General features: G+C 52.7%; 1 protein-coding gene across 1 annotated transcript in view; it reads right to left on the bottom strand.

Annotated features, from left to right (window-relative positions):
- The window catches only part of BCL11B (BCL11 transcription factor B), a 93,580-nt gene extending 75,411 nt beyond the window's left edge, over window positions 1-18,169 (bottom strand). The window contains exons 1-2 of the mRNA XM_045775419.2: window positions 17,179-18,169; window positions 3,301-3,669 (exon numbers count right to left, since the gene is read on the bottom strand). Coding sequence (XP_045631375.2) covers window positions 3,301-3,669; window positions 17,179-17,236 — 427 coding nt within the window. The 5' untranslated portion in view covers window positions 17,237-18,169. The remainder of the gene's footprint in view (window positions 1-3,300; window positions 3,670-17,178) is intronic.
- Window positions 18,170-21,739: the final 3,570 nt, after the last annotated feature.

Consider the following 21,739-nt stretch of genomic DNA (forward strand, 5'->3'; position numbering starts at 1 on the left):
CTCCCTCTGGGGGGGTTCTGTCACCTCGAGGCCAGGGGGGAGAGCGGTAGGTGCTTGTTTATTAAATGAACAAACGAATGAATGAACGAATGCCCTCCAGGATACAAAGCTCCAGAAAATTCCTCCTTCTACTCTCCTACTTCTCTATCGTTAAAAAAAATAATAATAAAGGAAAGAAAAAAATGATCAACTACTCCTTTTATGCCCATCTCCAGACTCCAGTGTCCCAAGGAAAGGGCTGATCCAGGGTCCAGCCCTGGTCCAATGATGGACAGAATTCCAACTCTGGTGTCACCCTGGGGACGCCTCAGAGGTGGAAGGGTCCCACATATTCCACAGGCCAGCCCTGCCCACCCATCTCTGCAGCCCCGCCTCTAGCAGCACCCGACAGTGAGGAGGGCTGGGACCCGTCTGGGCAACGCTCAGATTGTTGGTTCCCCGAAAGGCATGACCATCATGGTCACCACAGGCATCTCCCTTGGGACAGCCAAGCCAGAGGCCAAGTCCCAAGAGTTAACAGCCACCCGCTCCCCAGCAACCAGCCCTGGGACAAGAGCGGGGCTCGGACAGGCTGGAGCATCCCTCCCCACCACGTCCGGGAAGCAGGAACAGGAGAGGCCTGGGCGAGGCCAGCAGTGCCAGGGGCCTGGGCAGCAGCTGTGCGGATTTCCGGAAGCCCGGGCGGAGAAGCGCCTGTGATTCCTAGTTCCCCTCTTAAAATATAAAGACTCAATTATCTTTGAGCAGCTTGCTTTACACATGAATTGACACATTTATTTTACAATAAATAACTGAAAGTTATCTGTGTTTCCTTTACTGTTAATCTACACAGAGAAATAATAAACAGGGCTTGTCTACAAAAATGCAAGTACTGCAGTCCTCAGAATTCAATTAAGCTAAAATAATTAATGCTCCCACCATATTAAATTACTTTATACATTTGAGCCACTGAAGTTTTATTCTTTAATCTTTCCTTTTTATTAAATAAGGAAAAAAGAAAGAAAGAAAGAAAAGTTGGTGCCAAGGCAGGGAGGGAAGAAGGGGAAGGAGGGCTGGCAAGCAGGCACAACGTGCCGCTAGAACGGGGTGGCCGTCTTCAGCTGACACAGCATGGAGACTGTTTTGTGCCTTTGATTAAAATAACATTTTAAATGCTTTGAACAAACATATCTCTTTAGACTTCTAAGGGATTATTTTACATATTTCTCCGAGAATGAAGAAATCCATTCGTCCTGTCGCTGAACAGAAAAGGCCAAGAATATCTTCCGTCGCACATAAAATACGGATACCGTAGGCTGCTGCAGTATTACAACCTGGGAAAAGGGGTGTGGGGGGCGGGGGTGGTGAGGACAAAGCCGCCTTGCAGATTAACTTCGCCTTTTATGAAATCACATCGCTTTCTTAAACAAACCTACCCACAACGATCGGCAGCCTCTCGCTGGGAAATACCTTCATCGTGAAATGAGGATTCGGATGGTTTTTGGTGAAAGCAGAATGCTTTTCCATGGAAATATAAGTAGGGCCCAGAGTCTCGTGGGCAAGGTCTGTGGTCACTGACGCCGGGTGTTTACTCTACTGGAGAAAAACTGTTCCTCCAGTGTCAAAGAAAAGAAAGGCATGGGGACCCCAACAACATCAACGAAAGGGACCCGGCACTTTTCTGGACAGGAGGCCCCAGCCCTAACGAAGGCAGCCATCACTCACATCAGCAGGGCACTCTGAGAAGCCGCGGTTTACATGACCATGGCCCCGAACATGCTGGACATTTTTCTCAAAGCCCTTGGCGACTTGAGAGCGTGACAGACGTTGCTCTAGCTCAGCCACCGGAAGGCAAGGCCCACAGGCCAGTATGATTCGAGGGGGTCCCCCCAGCACCTAGCACGTGCCAGCAGGAGTCTGCATCCCACCGCAGTCTCTTCCCAACAGAGATCTCCTTAATCCCATTTCACAGATGGGAAAATTGAGGCCCGAGGTCTCAGAGTTGCCATGTGGCTTGCGGCATTACCCTGCCTGCCTTCTGGGTGATAGGGCCCTCTGCTCCATCTTACCCGTGGGAGCAGGTGCCTTGGGCTACACCAGGCTCACCCCCCAAGGAGGAGCACCCAGAGCCTCAGTCCCTCCAGCACCTCCACTAGCTTCCACACCCAAAACACAGCGGACACCTACTTGCACAGTGCAGCACCAGAGGGGACCCCTGAGAGGAGAGTTCCACCAGCGCGGCACTTACAGAGCCCCTGCTCCTTCAATCCTCCCCCAGGCCTGCCAGGATTCTCACTCCCTGTTGACAGATCAGGAAACTGAGGCCTGGCCCCATGAGGCAGCTGGTCCAGCAGGATGCGAACCCTCATCAACACGCGTGCCGGTGCCGTCTTGCCGCAGGAACACCGGCTGCCACGGCCCTCTTCCTTTGCGGGGCCTCCCAGGCTCAGAACTGGGACCAGAAGCAAACACTGTAGCTTGCACAGAGCACAGGCCCCGTGGAGGAGGCTCTGGCATGCCATGGCCACGGCCCAGTGGGACATGGCGCCGACTCCCTGTGGCCGGAGGACACAACCCCAACACCTGTTCTTCAGGTGGTAAAAGTCAGCTGTCCAGGTGGTCAGCTGAGTGGGCGTGCCAAAAGGCATGTCCAACCTCCTGAAAAGGGCGCGGTGTTCCAGCAAGTTCCCGCAAGCCCTTCCCTAGACCCGCCAGAAGGATCAGGCAATATCAGAAGGGGCCTCTGAGATCAGGGCACGTCTTTTTACAGATGGGAAACGGAGGCCAGAGAGCAGAAGAGGAGAAAATGAGTGCTCCCATTCCTAAGTGCCTACCAGGCCCTGCCCACAGGCCACGTCTCACTAGACCTCACCACAACCCTATGGAGATAGGTCTCGTTAGCTCCATTTCACAGATGGAAAAACTGACTTGTCCATGTTGTGAAGAACAGATTCCAACCCAAGACCGCCTGGCTGCACAGCCAGAGCCTAAGCCAAGTAACCAGCAAACCGAGGGCCATCTAGCCTTCCAAATTTCCGATCTGTACTCCCGGCCATCTATGGATTAGGCCCTACAACAGAGTCTCACTGCCAAAGCCAAAGCAACCAACGGTCAGCTGTGCCTCTCTGAGCCCCAGGCCTGTCTCGTCCTGAGGGTCACCCAGATAGTGGCCCCTCGGAAAGGGCGAGCCCTGGCGGGTGGTCCTATCCCGGTAGCCCCCAGACCCTCCCAGCACCGACACCCAGCACAACAAGGGGGCAGGCAGGCATGGGACCCGGGAGGTGGCCTCAGCGGCGGCCTGGCCGGTATAACATTCCATACCTGCAATGTTCTCCTGCTTGGGGCAGATGCCTTTCGTGGGCGAGAGCAGGTGGTCATCTTCATCGGGAGTGACCTGGATCCCGATCTCCACCGGCTCGGACACTTTCCTGAGCTCGGAGCGCGAGGAGGGCGGCGGGCTGCCCTTGTCCAGGCCTTTGTCATAGCAAGCACCCAGGCTGCCACCACACTGCTTCTTCTTGTGCTCTATAAAAACCAGGATGTCCCCCAGGGGGAAGTTCATCTGACACTGTCCACAGGTGAGCAGGTCAGGGTCGGGGCCACCCACCATCAGCCCCAGGCTGCTGGGCTCCTCTATCTCCAGACCCTCGTCTTCTTCGAGGATGGCGGCCTCCACATGGTCAGCCTCTGCTGGAGAGAGAGAGGAGAAGGGGGCAGAGAAGACAGAGATGGGCTTAGGCAATCACGGGCACCCACCGGCCATTCCAACCCTTCCCCACCGAGAGGGGGCCCCTCCGCTGCAAGATACTAGAGGTCACTGAGTCCCCGCATGACTCCAGAGGCCACAGATGGGCAAACTGAGGCTCCGGGAACAACGTCGCAGCCCGGAGAGGTGGTTGCTTAACTGATGCTACACTTACGCCTTTGTCATATTTGCTGTTGATTCCCCCCCAACATAGCCTGTAAACACATCCATGTGCACCTAACACCCATCCTGCTTTCACATGAGGCTCAGTGTCATGGGCCCCATACTTCAAGCTAGAGACGTGTCTCTCCCACTTTACATCATCTGAGAAGCACCTGGGGAGCTCTGAACCCCCCGTGCCCAGGCGGCACCCCAGACCAATTACAGCAAGATCCAAACATCAGATTGTCTTTTTGTTTTTAAGACTCCCCAGGTGATTCCAGTGGGCAGCCAAGGCTGAGAACCGCACGCCAGAGCCGGTTCACCCTGCTTGGGCTCGATCCACTGCCCCCTCCCTTCCACGGTTCATTCATGTCCTCCCCATTCATGGGAGCCCTGCTCGCGTTCCTCTGCCTCAGACCTGGCTGCACATCAGACGAGAAAGCAGAGCCCCAGACGGGCGTCAGGCAGCCAGTCCTTAGGAGAGACAGCAGCCCACAGGCTCAGAAAGCAACAAGTGAGTGTCGATTCGAAAAGAAATATGAAGAAAAAAGCAACGACGACAGCAGTGCAGGGGAAGGGACGCTGAAAGTCCGCTCGCTGAGAGAGAGAGCGGCTCTGCTGTCAGCCACCCCACTCCTGGTCAGACTGCCAGCACTCTGTAGGTTTCCCGGCACTCATCAGCTCCCCACTGTCCTTTTTGTTTGTTGGTTTTATTTTCACTCCCAGAAAAAGAAAAGAAAAATAAGAAAAAAAAGAAAGAAAAAACCTCTTCAGACTCCAAAAGCATTTCTTGGCAGACGACAAACCACACTTTCAATGGGCTGTACATTTTCATATTTCTCTAGCAGCCGATATACTTCCTTCTTTTTTTTTTTTTTTTTTTTTTGGAGGGGACATGGGACCCAGATATTTTGAAGCCAGTAAATGCCTCTAATGGCAGCAACCCCCAGGGGGAGAACAGGAGGACTCAGCAGCCAAAAGTGTCATAAACAAGAGGAGTGGACAGTGAGGTTGCACATCCCCTCGGGCTCTCAGCAAACGTGGGCTGGAATTTTTCAAGAGCAAACAACTTGGTGGTGGAGACGGCACAAGTGTCGGGGTCTTGGGAAAAGCCAAGGTGCAGCCAGAGGTCTGACACCAGAGGAGGCAGGTAAATTTTAAGTTGTACGATATTTAGTAAGATACAGTGAAAACCACAGAGGAACGGAGAGAAGGGATGGAAGGGAGGGAAAACACATTCCGGGGCAGTGAAGTTACTGACGGGCCAGAGCCAAAGAACAGATAATTTAAGGAAAAAATTCTGTGGCATCTTCCATCCTACGTATAAATCTCTGTTCTGTATTTTCTGAACACAGCTTCTTCAGGGCCCGGGAGTCCATGTGTGATGCTGAATCTAAGACGGACAGTGTAGGACAGGCAACACGTAGGAGCCACATGTGAACAGGTCGATGCATAGGTATGGCTGGGAAGGAAAGTTAGCATTTGAGATCCTGCCTGTGGTTAGAGACAAGCAGACAGAGTTCTCCATGAATTACATTTGGACATGCATGAGACCCATATCAGTACAAAAATACCCTGAAGATGATGAAATCCTCAATCTGTTGTCTCTATACCTCTAACACACACACACACACACACACACACACACACACACACACACACAAACCTATAAGGTAAGAGAAACAGTTTTCACCGAGCTGGCCCTGGGAACCATTAATTACACTTTAAAAAAGAAATCGGGAATTTACTTAAAAAGGAGTTGGAAGACAATGCTACATAATTAATTTACCAATTTATTTTATGAAAAGATGCTTTGGTATGGTTGAAATGTAATCACAACCCTCACGCCGAACAGTGCTTGTAGGGGGGACCAGATTCCTGTGAACGGTTTGTCAGAATGGAAAAGGTAATTATTCGGTGCTTCTTTTCCCTTTAATGATCTAACATTGAGCAATACTGTTTATATTGAAAAGCTTGCACCTTTAATTACCAATTACATATACATAATTTCAGAGCCAAAGGAGAGGGCTGTGAAAACAGTTCTTTAGAAATATAAGGATGTATTGTGCGCCATTTCTAGAGAGGGAACTCTAATAAATGGGAGGAGGATGTCAAAATACTGTTTTGTTAAAAAAAAAAAAAAGGAGAGAGGCACAAAGGAAATGAGCTGAAAAGCAAAAAAGGACAAAATGAAACAGAGAACTCAGAAGGAGCAGGGGCAGCTCGGCAGTACCTGGTCCCGTCTGACCTACCACTTGCCAGCAGGCCTGGCGCTCTGCTGCGTCACCAAAGCGGCCACACTTTCAGCGTGACCATCCTTTCTGAGGACGGGGAGGTGCTTCCTTCCGCTTAATAATTTCATCTTTCTTGTCCTTGTTTTGTTTTGCTTTTCATTAACTTTTTCAGCCCTGCCTGTCCGCTCTCCCGGGAGGAGTTCTAGGAAGCACGCATACCTTCTCCCTGCTAGGAGGCTTTAAGCTACATAGTTTCAATCCGTCCTTCTCATTCAAAAGAAACAGAGACTACTTTAAAAAAAAATTAGCAAAGGTCACGTAAACCTGTTCGCAGGCGTTCTTGCCTCTCTGCCTTCCATCTTTTGCTGAGGACTTGGTACCAGCACTTTTTTTTCCTTTTTCTCCTTTTTATTTATTTATTTTTTTTGGTAACATCTGGTATTCTTTCCTTTATTTGGGCTCTCTCTGCCTTTTCACTTTCCTCCCAGGCCCTGTGAGTCCCTGTCACTGAGTCTGAAAGTACTCGAAACTGTTCGCTGTGCTGCAGTTGATTCCTGCCTCAGGCCCCCTGGCAGCCAAGGCCCCCTGGCAGCCAAACCCCCCTGGGCGGCCAGGCCCTGCCCCCATCCCACAGACAGCTCTGAACCCCACCTCCTGGACCCAGGACCCAGGACCCAGCTCGCTGCCTCCAAGGGAGTCCAGGGGCAAAAGAAACAAACAAATCTTCCCTCCCACTGTCAGTGTTGAAAGTAAAACTCAAGATGACAGCGGGTGTTCACCCTACTCCAAGAATGGGGTTTCCTCTCTCCCCCCTGGGGGGGCGTGGGGCTCTGGGCTTCATCTGCTGAGTGAGATACTTCCCAGGAAGGTGGCAACGCCACCCCCAAAGTTCAGGCAGCAGAGGCAGCATGAACCCCTCAACTGTCAAGTTTTGGGTCACAGCGGGTAGACCCAGACAGCTTGCTGAGCCCAGAGGCTGGTGCTCACAGCCTTCGGAGACACCCCCAAAGACAGGCTGTGGTTTCATTTCCGCTCGCAGGCGGATACTGAGCTGGGTGTGTGGGGTGTGTGTGTGTGTGTGTGTGTGCGCGCGCGCGCGCGCACGCATGTGCATGTGCACGGCCCTTCTTAGAACTCTATCGATAATGGAAGAAATAAAAGGAGAAAGAGCCACTTGGCCCAGCTCGGAGAAGGGCAAAGTAGGCTGTGTCTGGCCCTCCCGGTACCCTCTTTTTCTTGTCCTGTGGGCACCCGGGGCCTCACGGCCCCACACAGCTCAGAGAACCAGGCCCAGCTTGGGAGAGCCAGAGCGGCCCAAACTGCCACCCAGAGATAAGAAAGCACCAGGGAAGAGAAAATACACATAACAAAAACAGCTTTTTTAATTCCCAGGCCCAACAAACCAGCCCCTCAGGCTGTCTTGTCCGGCAAACTCAGGCCTTAAATAAAGAAGGCAAAGATGAGGTCTTTCCTCTGAGATGATTTCTGCTTTCGTGAAAGGCTCCCCAAGTGTCAGGCGGCTCTGGAAAATATTGCCGCTCTCGCTATTATGAGCCGAATAAAGTACAGGGATTGCTAAAATGTTTGACTCATTAAGAGGAAAAATGAATGGATGCACCAGGCGGCTTGTTCAAATGTACGATATCATGTTGGGGTGGGTTCTGAAATATGAAATCCCAAAGCTCATGGACAAATATATATTCTCTCACACACATACACACACACACAGAGTTAATTTTCTTTACAACAAAACCACATTTTATTTACAAGGCTACGCCTCCTCCCAGCTGATAAACGCATTTAGAAGCAATGAAATCAGGGTTCACAAATAATAACGGATATTTGTCGTTAAGTAGATGGGGAAGCACTTGATCCTAAGACAAACTCCCCCATGCCTGAGCTCGGCCAGCAAGGAATTTGGGGCAGAAGACAGAAATGGAAAGACATCATTAACACCGACCCAGCCAAGCAGCCAACAGGCCCCCGGCAGCTGCAAAGGCTTAGCATGGCCTTACCTGGCCAGTGATTTCCCCCACACGCGGGGCTCCAAGGGCCCCACCCGCCCTGGTCCATCTGTAACAACTGCCTCTGCACCTGCCCTTCGGGGAATTCCAGCCAAGGGGCCGACCGCCTGCTGTCCCCAGAGCACAGTGTGTGTGCCCTGCTGCACACACAGCACCGGGCCCATGTCCCCCTTACCCTGCACTGATTCAAATCCAAATCTCTAACGGCTAAGCCACAGTCCAGGAGAAACATAGGAAGAATTATTGTTTCAGTGATGGGGGCGTGGGTAGGAGAAGGATGTGGGGGGAGGGGTGCCAGGCTCTAAAAATCGTGTGCCACCAACGTCACAGCCGCCATCATGATGTGTACGCATGTTTACAAGAAACGCTCAGCATCCCTCCGCCAGAGCTCTGCATCCGACTGGAGACTTTACACCTGCTTCCTACGAAGACGGAGCCTTTGCCAGCAAGCCCATGCTCACCAATAATCTGCGAAGGGATCTTTTCATTCTCCTCCCCGCGAACATTCCGGGAGGGGCTGCGACTCCAGGCGACACTGAACCACCATCAACACGCACACTCGACGGAGCACAACACTTTCTGAGCTGCCGTCAATTTTTAATTTATTGGATCCAAGAGAAAATAACAACCATGGGGAGGGGAGGAGGGAGATGGGTGGATGGGAGAGAGAAGGAATCAATTCTTGGTGGAGAAAATAATCTATGACTAGATGACGCTTAAAGGCACGACAAGAGGTTTTATGAAGTTCTCCGAACATCGGGAATAATGAAGTGCCCGGCAGAGGCGGCAGAGATAAGAGCAGCCCAGCAGCCCAGTCAGGCATGCCTTAGGAGGAATGTCCTCAGAGGGCCAGGAGGGGTTAGAACACATCTGAGGGTGGGAGCCACTGTCCGGGACCCAGCCGCGTTTGGCCACCAAATTCCTGCAGCCAGCAAGGCCTAGGGCCGCCACTGGCCCTGGGAGGACACAGCCTGGCCGGTGGAAGCAGGCCCTGCTGTACAGATGAATCCCCTCCCCAGACCACCTGCCCTCTCAGGAGGACGGCTGAGCAGTGCAGCGGGGCCAGGCGTCTCAAAGCTGCTGGCCCCGGCCCCACAACTCCCTGACACCCTCCAAAGGCCTCCTCCCTACCACCCTCAGATCAGCTAGGAGGAAGGGTGCATGCCGGGGCCACCCCCCCACGAGGCCCTGTCAGCTCCATGCCAACCACCACATGAGCCTCAAATGAGATTGTTGAGATTTCTGGCCCCTGGATGGAAGGCAGGGAGAAGGCTGTGGGTACAGGACCTTGTCGGCCACCGATGGAAATGACCCGGGGTCTGGCTGAGGGGGCCTGCCGGGGAAGGCCAGAGCCTGGCCAGCATTCCAGGAAGGCAGGCATTCCTGATCCCTGGGAGGTGGTGTGGGGTACAGGAAGAACCTCAATCACGTAGCCCAGTGGCAGACTCTGGAGGGGAAAGTCTGACAGTGGGAGAAAGACCCCCCATATATACACGTTGCCCTATACACCCCACCCTGGTTTCAGAACACTTTGGCATATTAAAAACAGCTCCTTGAAAAATACTCGAGCTATGGACTGTCCAACCTTCCCTTCCCCACACCACATCAAGTCCAAAAACCGAGCTCAGGGGGCCTGATCTCACACATTCGAGAGCAGAAAAAAAGGCCAAATGAATAAGGAAAACAGCGTTCAGGTGCATTCACAGATCCTGTCCCTTCCTAAGAGGTTACTAATAAAAAGCCAAGTCCACAAAACCAAAGAATGGAGTGACCTATGTTTTGATAAATAAAATAGTTGCTTTAAAGGGAAAAAAAAAAGATTTACCACCATAGACATCCTTCCAAGCACATTCAGAAGAGTCCACAAAGCTGCAAATGCCTTAAATCTTCCGAGCCACAACAGGGCTCATAATGACGGGATCTAAAAGCACTCTTTGAGGCCAAATGAAGAGATTTGTTTTATTTAATGCTGTGCTTTTTTCAAAGGTGCTAAGCGGAAGAAAAAAAAGACCCTCTATACAGGACACCGGACTGCAAGCCTTTTGCTGGAGGACATCCTCTGAGGCTGACAACGAAACAGCAAGGACACAAGCCATTTCAATAGCTCATGTCCAAGGGAGAAATTTAAACATGACCCCATTAAAAAAGAAAGAAAAGAAAGAAAGAAAGAAAGAAAGAAAGAAAGAAAGAAAGAAAGAAAGAAAGAAAGAAAGAAAGGAAGAAAAAGAAAATCCTAGCAGCACATCCATTTCCGAAGCACACGTTAATCACAGTAACATTGGCATTCAACTTTCTTGAGTCCTTTCTGCACGTCGTGGTAGGAGAGAACTCATCAGGACATCCGCGGATGGATTTCTATTTCAGCGGAAGGGGGGTCGTAAAAAAAGTTGTGTACAACAGAGGCTTGTTTTTTGTTTTTTGTGTTTTTTTTTTACTTTGAAGTTACTTAATTTTGTGTGGTCTGGGATTTCATTATAGTTAAAATAGCTCAGACTGGCTAATTCAACACCAAGCAGATTATCAGCTCTCGTGGAAAAAGAAATAAAGAATGAATTTCTTGAATTTCAGCAAATACACAAAAGACTTGCATATGTCAAAATGCCGGACGAAAAGTCCTGGTGAATGTAGCACCATTAATCAAACCTGGATCTGGTGTCACTCTTGCCAGTAAAAACGATGCTGTCCCCCTCCCCCTGCCCGCCCCCACCCCACTGGCTCGTGCAGAAGATGTGAGAAGTGTGGAGAAGTGTGTCCCTCTGCTTTCAAGGGTCTCCAAATAGCCTGCTATTGGCACTTTGTATCCACGCCTCGGGGGGACTACTGCTCAAGAGGGGCAGTCAACAAACGGCTTTTCTTGGGGAGGGGTAGAGAAACAGGGTCCAGAACATGAGCAGCTCTCACGGGCATCTGGCTCCCTGGGAAAGAAGAAAGACTACATAGGGAGTAGGGAGCGGGCTGGGGGTGGAGGGGGCAGAATACCGAGGACCCCAGGCCCGGTCGTGGGTGTAAATAAAGCAGTGACAAAGCCATACTCAGAGCAGCTCGATGACAGACATTCATGCCCGCTTCTCTTTTGCGCCCTCTCCCCGTTAAAAAATCTGTCCCTGTGCCTACAGCTATCACCACCTTCGGAGAGGGATGGTCCCCGGCATCAGTCACTTGACCGGGTGGTGCTGGGTGCAGTCTCCAGAGAGCGTTGATTTTTCCTTGTCCTCCCACATGTGACCCCAGCATTACACCTGCAGTCCCAGGTCCTTGGAGCGCTTCAGCTAAAGGTCGGCCCTAACAGTCAGCAGCCAGAGGGGCCTTCCTGAAGCCACAGGAGAGGCAGGAGGCAGCCTTCAGAGGTCAAGAACCCCATCTCTACCCTCCCCACATGTACTGTTTTTGTCAAGCATCGTCATAGCTGCGGTCTGTGTTTAGTTACAGCTTGTGAGACTCTCCCAAGTTCCAAGGCAAAGGATTGGGGATTTCTAAAGTGAATTTTTTTTTAACGGTCTTCTACAGGCCAAAGGCCACTGCCCAGCCCAAGGCTGCGAGGTGCCTATGCCACTTCATCTCTTGAGTTGTCAAATGAGCTCGCTGCCGCGATATGCTTACAACTGGCTCGATTCAAACATTAAATGAAGTAGAGAAATCATCAGCTAAATTGCTGGCCCTCGGTACTGGAGAGTGAAGGCTCTTTCTCAGCTGATGACAGCACTAGGCTTTTGTCTGACCTAATTTATTTCTCTTTCAGGTTAGAATAAAGCACTCTTTCCTGTCTCAGGGCAACCTCTTCTGCCCATATACTGAACTCAAGCATAAGACTCGAGGTTAACTGTGCTGTCTGCAGATTTCTTGAACTTGGAGAAGACATTATAGATCCAGAAATCCCATGATCAAAAGCACACATATTCCCCAGCACTAAATTACACGTTTAGGACAGAAAGAGTCTCATTAAAAGCCATCCATTAAGGGCACTGTTTGGGGTGAAAGGTATTAGCAACGCTGGGTCTAGCAAGCCTATACTCCTTCCAAACAAAGTTTTACACGTTATTTGAGTTGGCATTTGATATCTTTGGGGAATGGTGCTATTTCCCTTAGTACAGTGGGAACATTACCTAATAAATGGAATTGAGAATCCAAGTGTTATAAAACCTGAGCTAAAAGGATTTCCATTCATCAAACTGTTTTAGGAGCATGACTCCCAAAAGCAGCGATTCTCGACCGTTCCCTGGGTCTGTGACATGCAACACAGAAATGGACAAAATGATGTATGCTCTTCCCAGACCTCCTCATTCCATCATGAATGCCTTAACAGCCTAATGGAATTTTCAGAAAGTCAAGACCACAGACTCATAGGGGAAAACACACCCATTCAAAACTAACCATTTTAATTGTTTAAAAAACAGGAAAAGAAGCGGGAAAAAAAAAAAGAAAGAAAAATGCCCCCATCTGCCTAGTGAGGGCTTGTAAATCAATGCCAATAGCTTGAAAATAGATTTCTCAAACTTATATTCTCATTTTGTCCTGCTCGAATCTCTGCAGGAAAATCAATATTACAACTTCACACTTAAGACATTTTGCAGCAAGGCAAACTGCCTGGGCGGCTGATGGAAGCCCGTTCCTGGCCCATTGTAGCGAAGGCGCCAAGCCATGACACGGGCACCGAGCTCCCCCTAGCTGCCAAGTGGCACCAGGCGCGGCTCGGCGTTTCAGGCTTGCCATCAACCAAAAGCCAATTCAACTGAAAGTTTATTTTGGAAAGTATTTTATCACAACAAGCAACAGAGAATGCAAAGCGATCAAGGAAGGAGATGAAAAGGAAAAAGGGAAGGCCTGGTGCAAGACGTGTTCTAAGCTAAAAGACAGCGCCAAGAGCTCGAGACTGATAAGGAGCTAGAAACTCGTGCTCTCCATAGTCGGAAGCTGATATCTGTAAACGAACTGTTCCGCGTGCTTCCATCTCACCTGAGACATACCGCTAATTACTGTCAGATGCACCCAAAGCTGGCCTTTCTCTTCGGTCAGTGAGACTTGTGGAGTCCTGCACCGTGGTCAGCAAAGCGCCACCCCCAGCCATCTGACCTCAGCCTTCCTCCACGTTCCTAAGGCCGGCTTCCCCAAAGCAACTGCATTCACTCTAGCACTTGAGAAATGACTCGTTTTCTTGTACGAAATATTCTGAAAGCCACACAAAAATCGCCAAGGCCAAAGCACAGGGAGATAGCAAGCTCCCACCCTCAAAGAAATATGCATATGTACATAATATTCAGGGAGGGAAAGAATACCCTTTAAAAATATTAAAGGTTGTTAAAATACGCTCACGGCTGTTTTCTCTCAGGTGTGAATTACAAATGAATAAAATCAGCCTGGCATAACACCTTTGATGAACACATTTTTATTCTCCCGTGGAATCAGAGCAGCTGACTTATATCACACTTCTAATGATATGGGGTTCCCTTCTGTGCAGAAGGGAGACAAACTTCACTCCCCCCCAACAACCACCCCCCCCCCCCGGCAAAAAAGAGGGGCCCATGTCTTATGAAATTTATCAGAGGCCCAATCTTGAAAGATTGTGGACAACTGGAGATACACTATACCCCAGAGAGTTAAGGTCATTGTGAACCTAGCCGCCTCCAGAACACACAGCTATAGCAAAGCCCAATTTAAAAGGCAACCGTGAAATTAACACAGTTAGCCTAACTTCCGTGTCAAACCTTGGGTCTCTAGTTGTTTTGCAAAATTGTGAATTCAAACAGAAAATTACTGATCTTCCAAGGAAACCTGTTGGTAGGTTGTTGGAAAAAATCACCTTCGCTAGGGTTGTATAATTTACCAGGGACATCTTATTTTCTTCGGAAAGCCTCAGAACTCCTTCGTGGACTGGACTTCATTTCATTTCCCCTACTCTCCTTGTCTGGCACTGCGAGCTCACAGCCCTTCCCTCTGCCTGATCAGCCACTGCCCCTCTTCCTCCCTCCTCAGTATTGTCACTGTTGCGTTGTGTTTGTTTTTATTAATAGCTGTGTCTGTCGTCCTCCGGTTCTAAAAGCTATATCCATCTGGGTCAAACATTTTGAAACAAACCAGAAGCCCAGGTTTTCTTCCCCAGCTGTCTCCCACCCTGTCTTATACTTGACTTCTCTTCTCTCCGGCCCTGTCTGTACAGTAAACAAGGCTCACTACAGAGCTCTTCTGCAATGCCCCCCACCCTAAGATTATTTGCTGTTTGTATGCTCTTCATGTCTCCCAGACCAGCAGTCACCCTAAGTTACACTGTCTCTAAGAGCCAGGGGCTGCCACCCCACCGAAGCTGCATCACATTCTGGGTAGTTTCTTTCACATTTAAAATCTAAAATGTGAACCCCAGGGTCAGGGCTGTGACACCACTCGTTTTGCTGGCCAGGGCTCCAGAGCACCCTAAACCCGTGACCCCTGCATCACTCTGGAGAGGCACTTCCCCAGGCCATGCAGCCTCAACTGCATCCAATTCTTGCCATTCCCCTGCCTGCTCTCCTGCCTCCCGGGTGACACAGGACAGAGAAGCCAGCTGCTTTTTGATAATAAATAGCCTTGTCTGAAAACTGGTTGGACCACTCTCCCTGCTTGACCCCCTGCACATGCCCTGGTCTCCAAGTGCCCCTGAAAGGCAGGCGAGATATCCTCTGCCCCTGCCTCCTCCTCCTCCTCACCTCTTCTCCTTTGCCTCTCTCTTCTCCCTCCCTCCCTGCTCCAGTGGCAGCGGCTTTTCCCCAGCACCATTCCGAGCAAGGCTGAGAAAGAGGGGGAACAAATGAAGGATGGAAGGATGTTGCGCCAGGCATGCCTTGTCCCCCACGACCAGCTGCCACCAGTCCTTCTGGCCAGGGCTTTCTCCTGATGTCCCAGGAATGCCAGAGGGGGAGAGAGCAAAAGCAAAGCAAACCTACCTGCTTCTTCCCCCCCAAACACACAACTGCAAACACTCCTGGCTCCTTTCGCTGCTTCCAGCTTGGCAATGCAGCCCAGACAACTCCCTCCTTCCCCAACCCCCCCAACTTCCCCCTCCTCAAAAACAACCCTGGCAATTATACAGAGGCTATGAGGGGCAAATTGCCTCCTAGAGAAATTAACCTTTGCAAATATAGACATTGTAACAAACCAGGACACCACCTAAAAGGGGTGGGGGTGCGGAGGGATAAGCCATGGCTTTGGCTTGGTAAAGGACAAAATGTCAACTGGCCAAAAGGACCTTGATCAAACCAGGCTCAAATCTGGTTGTAAAACATTTTGTTTAAAATGCAACCAGTGAGTCTTCTTTGATGTTACAATGGTGAAAAATAAAAGAGACGTTCTCCTTCCTCCCTCCAAAAACGCATCCCTCTCCCAAGGCGAACCCCACTTTAAAATCTATTCCCTTCCCCAAAAAACAATAATAAATCCACAAATTCTTACTAATGTATCTCCTGTAACAAAGGAGAGGTGGCAGCAGCAAATGCTCCGAGCAGATGGCTCCTATGCTGGGTGTTCAGGGGAGGGGAGAGCCCCTTTATATATTTATTTATTTATTTAAATTTTTAAAAATATAACATAAATATTCGGCTCTCGGCCGCCCCGCAGCCAGTCCTCGGCTGCCGCTGGGCGCGCAGCCCTCTCCAGCTCCGCGCGGGCTGCCCGGCCCCAGCCCGACGAGGTGCTCGGAGGATTGCAGGAACACAACCGGCCCACGGTCTCGATGGCACCCAGAGGATGTTTTATTTCTATTGCAATTAAAAAATAATAAAAAAGCAACGGCGACCTAGGCACCGCGAGAGAAAGGACCACGGGGAGATGTTCGCGCGCCGCGAAGCAGCGGCCCCGCGGGCTGCGCCGGGCAAGGAGCGCGGCGAGCCGACCTTCCCGTGCAACTGTGCGGGTACTCGGGGCGAGCTCCCCTGCAAACACCGTACCTGGCCCGCTCGCGCTCGCTTTTTCCCTTTTCTAAATAAACCCAACTGGGGCACTGGAAGCTGCTGAGTCCCTGCCCCGCTGCCTGACTTTGCCTGCCCGGCCACTTGCTTGAAATCCACACGATTTCAGCCGGTGGATTTCCACGCCGATCTGCCTTGTTTATTTAGAGAAGGAAGATGAAAGATACTGAGATAGAAAGATGGGTAAGAGACTGATAGGTCTCTCTCCTTTCCTTTCCTTTTTTTTTTTCTCTCATTTTAATTTTTTCCCCCTATTTTACAAGCACATCCCTGTCTTCCTAATCCTGGCTGACAACCCTTCTTTTTCCCCGTGGCGGGGCTTTTTCACCAGCCCCCAATCCCCCCACCTTTCTTTTTTTCTTTCTTTCTTTTTTTTTTTTTTTTGGAGTGGGGGATAGAAGACAAGATCATCCCAGGAGACAGACGGAGGTGGGAAAATGGGGAGGGGGGGCATGAGCCCAGCAAACAGCCGCGCAGCTGGATTCTTTTGCAAATAGCAAGAGGAGGGGAGAGAAAGGCGGCGGCGGAATCCTAAGACCGGCGTGGCCGGCGCTCTGCCCGGCCGGGTGCAGCGACCGGGGACTCGGAGCCGGCGGCCGCCCCTCGCCCCGCGTCTCCCCTAGGCCGGAGCGCACCCCGCTCTCCTCCGCCAGCGCCGTCAGCGCGGACCCACGCGCTCGCCAACTTTTCCCCACTTCCCGGCTCCCCCCTCCCCCTCCGCTCCCCCAGCCCCCTCCCCCTCCTCTCCAAACCCCGCCACCAGCGCCGCCGCCGCCACACACGCCGCTCGGAGGGGCGAGCGTCCAGCCGGGCTCCGCGTGCACACACACCTCCTCCAGCCTGCGCGCCCCCTCCCCGGCCCGGAGCCCGCTCCGCAGGCCCTCGAGCCCGAAGCGCGTCTGACTGCGCAGCGCTCCGACTCCCAGGGCTGCAAAGAAACTTTCCTATGCCCCCCCCGCCCCCCACCATGCTCTGGGCCGCCGCCGCTGCCTCTGCGAGCCCGCGAGCGGCCCCGGCGCTCGGCCCGGCTCTGTGTACCCAGCCCCGGGCACCCGGAGCCCCATCCTCCGGCCCCTGGCGCGCACGCCGCAGACACTTACGGGTGATGAGCTCCCTCTGGGACAAGTGCTGCGGGTTGCCCTGTTTGCGGCGGGACATTGCCCCGGCATCTATTCTGGCATCGCCCGGAGAGCTGCACTGATGGGGGGAGCCGGGGGAGGGGGTCCGAGCCGCCGCCGCCGCTGCCGCCGCCGCTGCCGCTGCCGCCGCCGCGCCTCCTCGCCTCCTCCTCTGCCCGGGTTGGTGTTTTGTTTTTTTTCCCCCCTTCCTCTCTTGCCCTCTCTTCCTCCTCCTCTTCTTCTGTATTTTGCGCTTTCTTCTATGCTGTTTTCTGCTTTGTTTGCAAAAAGAAAAAGCGAAGAAAAAAAGGAAAGAAAAATCTGTCGATCTAAAATAGGAGAAAGAGGCAAGGAAAAAAATCTGCTGTTGCTTGCCGCGAACTGGCTGGTTTCTTTAAAAATATATTCTTTTGAAGGAAAAAAAAATCGCTTACACTTCTTCAAACTGCTTGGCCTCCGGGACTTCCAAATGTCTTCTTGAACTTAACCGGATTTTGCACCGGTTCCTGACACTTTCTTTCAGGGTCTGGTAGGTGGAAAGCGCACTTCTACCAGGAGGGGGGGGGGGGTGGGGGAGAAAAATGCAAACAAATAAAAAAATAAAAGAAGAAAAAGAAAAAAAAAGCAAAGAAAACTTGGGGACTTGTCTCGTACCCCCTCACCCCGCCCCCTCAAAAAACCCAAAGCAATGTAAAACTGCCCCGGTTCGGTTGTTTCTGGGCTTTCTGCGGGCTGCCTGTTTTTTTCTCGGAGACTGACCCTTCCGAGGCTCTGGGGGGACTCCAGGAGCGGCTCCTTCCCAGTTCACCTGGCAGGCTGGCGCCGGCCGGAGAAGCTGCCGGGTCCCCGCGAGCGCTCCCCAGCGCTCCCCTGGCGCCGCGGGCCCGGGGGGAGCGGGGCTGAGGGGCGGCTCGCCCAGTGCGCCTGGGTCGGTGCGGGCGCGGACTGGGAGCTATAGATTGCAACGTGAAGATGGCGGAGTCCGGGTTCTCTGGGAGCTCTCGGTCTCTCTATGGCTGGGGCTGCCTCTGTACAATGGGATAAAATTCAAGTTCAAGTGCGGACGTGACGTTTAATCTGCACTAGAGACAAAAAGACCCAGAGAGTCGGAGCACTGGGGGCGACTAGCGGTGGCTTTTTAACATTGTACCGTGTGAGAACAAGAAAGCACACACAGAGACATACTCGCGCGCGCGCGCACACACACACACATACACACACACACACTCGCCCGTGCGCACACCCTCAGTCCAGGGCGGCCACACGTGCAAACAGCGTTTTTGTGCGCTCCTCTTCTCCCCGTGCACGGGCAGCGCAAAAGGGGAGGGGGAGGAGGATATTTTTAAATAAAAGAAAATCCTCTTCATACCTCCTCCCCTCCTGGGAGCAGGACCCCCTGAGAAGGGAGGAGGAGAGCTGAGTGCGTGGAAGTAAGTTGAATCAACGCAAGTCCCCACCCACCCATCCAAAAGCTCTTCTGGATTGAAAGGGGGAGGGGCTGCGTAAAAGGATTGGGGTCGACTGGGGGACTGGGGGCGATGGTCAGTTTGTTTCGTCTCGCTGGAGAAGTAGCTTGGTTGGTTTTACTTTTGTTTTATTGGGGGGTCGGGGTTAAACTTCCAAAAAGTGTCTCCATAGAAATCTTGATATTACAAACTCTGAGAAAACCAAGTGGACAAAATAAAAGATACTGAGAGAAGGAAAGAATTAAGAGCACAATGCGGGGGGGGGACATGAGACCTTGCGTGAGTCCCATTCCGGAAGGAATATTCATCTAAGTCTGTGCGTTCCCCCCATTAACTCCTTGGGGTCAAACACGGGCCCCACCCCCTGAGGCCTGGGTCTGTCGGAAGCGTGGGGGTAAGGGGACAGGAGTGCTCCGCGTGGGAGAGGGACTTGCACTGGCTGACCCAGAAGTGGGCGTGGCCAGATCTCCTTAGATACCCGTGTGGGTGACCCCCCCGGGTCCCCAGTCCCCTCTCGCCCCCCCCCTGACAATTACTGAGACCTGGAAGTAACGTGTCTCCCCCCACACACACACACACACACCCCCACCTCCAGTGTGCCTCCGCCCAGGGCAGGACTTGAAATCGCCCGTCAGACTGGGAAGGACATAGCTGCCTTGTCAGAGGTTTGATCTCCAGCCGGCGAGGACAAGAGTTGTGGGGGCCTGTCCGTGGCCTGGGGACAAGGCTAGGCCGCAGCCGCGTGGACATCTCCCCCACCCCGCGCCCCGTCCGTCCCCAGGTCGCGGCCAACTTTGTCTGCTTGATGACCTGCCTCTACGGCTGGGCGCGCCACGCGCTGGACCCCTCATCTCAGAGTTCCTCTGGTCTGGGCCGGGAGGCGGCCAGGGCGGGTCGGGGCCTGGCTCAGGGCTGGGCTTCGCCCGCGAGCCCAGCTGCACCCACCCCACCCCGCCCCCAGGCCGGGCTCTGGCGGCTTCGCTCAAGCGAGTGGCTGGGCGGTGACGCCTCTGGGCGCGCCGCCTCCCTCGGGTCCTTTTCCTTGGGGGACACACGGAGTTTTTGCTCGCCCCCAAGGTCTTGGGTGGGGTGAAGTTACCAACAACTTGGAGCGCAGCAAGAACAGAAAAAACTCCCTGCCCAAACACCGCCCCCCCCCAAATTTAATAACAATAAAATGTGCCCTAGCATGCAATTTTGCGGACTGGGCTGCAGGGTCGGCGTCCGAGGAGGTGGGGACTGGGCAGGGAGGGGGTGGGTAGGAGTCGGTAGTCCCCTCACCTCGACTACACACAGCTGCCCACCACTTCCACCCACACCCCACATCCACGTGGTCCAAAGTCCAGAAGCACCTCTCTCTCTCCCCATCTAGCCCCACCGTGAAAATCTTCCCAGGAAAGTGGTGGCCTAAGTAAGAAAAAAAGGTCACACGCACCTTTAATAAACTTCTTAAGAAAACCACAAACTGGTCATCCCAACCCGCCCAGACTCCTAAATTCGCGAAGGCTGTCAGCTCTCCGCCGGAGAATTGGCGCTGTGAGTCCAGAAAGAGTTAGCGTTTTGCCCAAGGTCACACAGCGCCGGGGGCAGGTCTGACTCAAATCGCCGCGGTGTGCCTGTTGCCCGGCTCTGCCCGCAGTCCCGCGCCCAAAATCCCAACCTGCGACCCAGGCCCTTGGACGTTGATTACAAGGACTGGGGACCCGGTCTGTGGCCTGGGGGAACGCGACAGCCCCCTTCAAGAAAGGGGGCCCCTCCGCGTACTGCGCAGGACGCTCAAGACCTCCGGCTGTAGCTCGGGCGGCGGGGTCTGCGGAAAGGGCACCCCTGCCCCACCCCTGGCAGGAAGTAGCGGGCAGGGGGCGGCGCGGGCCGCGACGGACCCGGGGAGCACTTCCTCATTGGCCCCGCGCTGCCCCGACGGCGGGAAGAGGGACGCGCGGGCGGGCCGGCGCAGGGCCGGACACGCCGCCACCCGCCGGCGCGCTCCACCTCGCGGCGGCCGGGGAGAGGCCGCCCTGCCCCTGCCCAGCCCTGCGCTGGCCCCCTCGCCCTCTCCTCCCCCTCCTCCTCCCACTCCTCCTCTTCCTCCCTTTCCTTCTTCGCAGCCTCCTCCTCCTCCTCGCCCGAGAGGCGGCCGGGTGCAGGCAGCGAGCAATCCCAGCTGCCGCTCCAGTCTCCTTTTTTTCCCTCTGCCCGTCTGGCACGGGCATCATTAGCGCTGAAAGCTGTTAATGTCTGGTCTCACAGCTCCCCCTTTAGTCTTGCTGCGCTCTCTGTCTCGAGTTCCACGCCGGATCAATAGCCTCCTCTCCCCCGTTAACCTCTCTCTCGACCCCGCCTGGCTTTGGCAGCTGTCCCCCAGAAATATGTCCCCTCTCTTGGTGCCCAGACAACAGGCAGGTGGTGCAGGAACGGGTGGCGGAGCTTGGGCCCTACTCTTTACTCAGGACCCTAGACAGGCAGGGTGTCCAGCACCTTTTTGAGAAGGTCACTGCATACACCCCACCCTTGATCTACCAAACCTTGGTATAGAATAAAAGTCACTGCCATCCCCAAAAAGAGGGGAGGGGTGTGTGTGTGTGTGTGTGTGTGTGTGTGTGTGTGTGTGTGTAGGTGCTTAACATAGGAAAATATAAAAAGTACAGTACAAATGTGCTCCTGAAGTATTATAATACCTCAGATTCATTTCTCCACCACCTGCTGTAGGCCTACTGTGTGTCTGGCGCAGGCCTGGGGTTTTGTGCAGACTGGAATCAGGAGAGAAATGCCATATTTTCTGCACTATCTGAAAGAGAGAAAAGAAAAAGAAAAGAGAAACAGCAGATGTCAAAAATCTTTTTGAACTCACAAATATTTCCCTGCTCTTCTTTTTCTAGCTTCACAGTGCATTCCAGCAGATAACCCCCATATTCTCAGTCACTTTAAATTTCTTTATAGAGGAGTAGCTCAGAAATCATAAATCATTTCATCAAATCAGAGTGCATTTTTATTAACCTCGTGTGGGGTTCTGATTCCCTGCGTGTGCGGCATGTCGCATTCCATGCAGTGGGGACAGATTAAACAGACACGTGACC

Source organism: Ursus americanus, chromosome 26, assembly GCF_024610735.1.
Source record: "Ursus americanus isolate L20-20 chromosome 26, mUrsAme1.1.p, whole genome shotgun sequence".
In the NCBI taxonomy this organism is placed as follows: Eukaryota; Metazoa; Chordata; class Mammalia; order Carnivora; family Ursidae; genus Ursus; species Ursus americanus.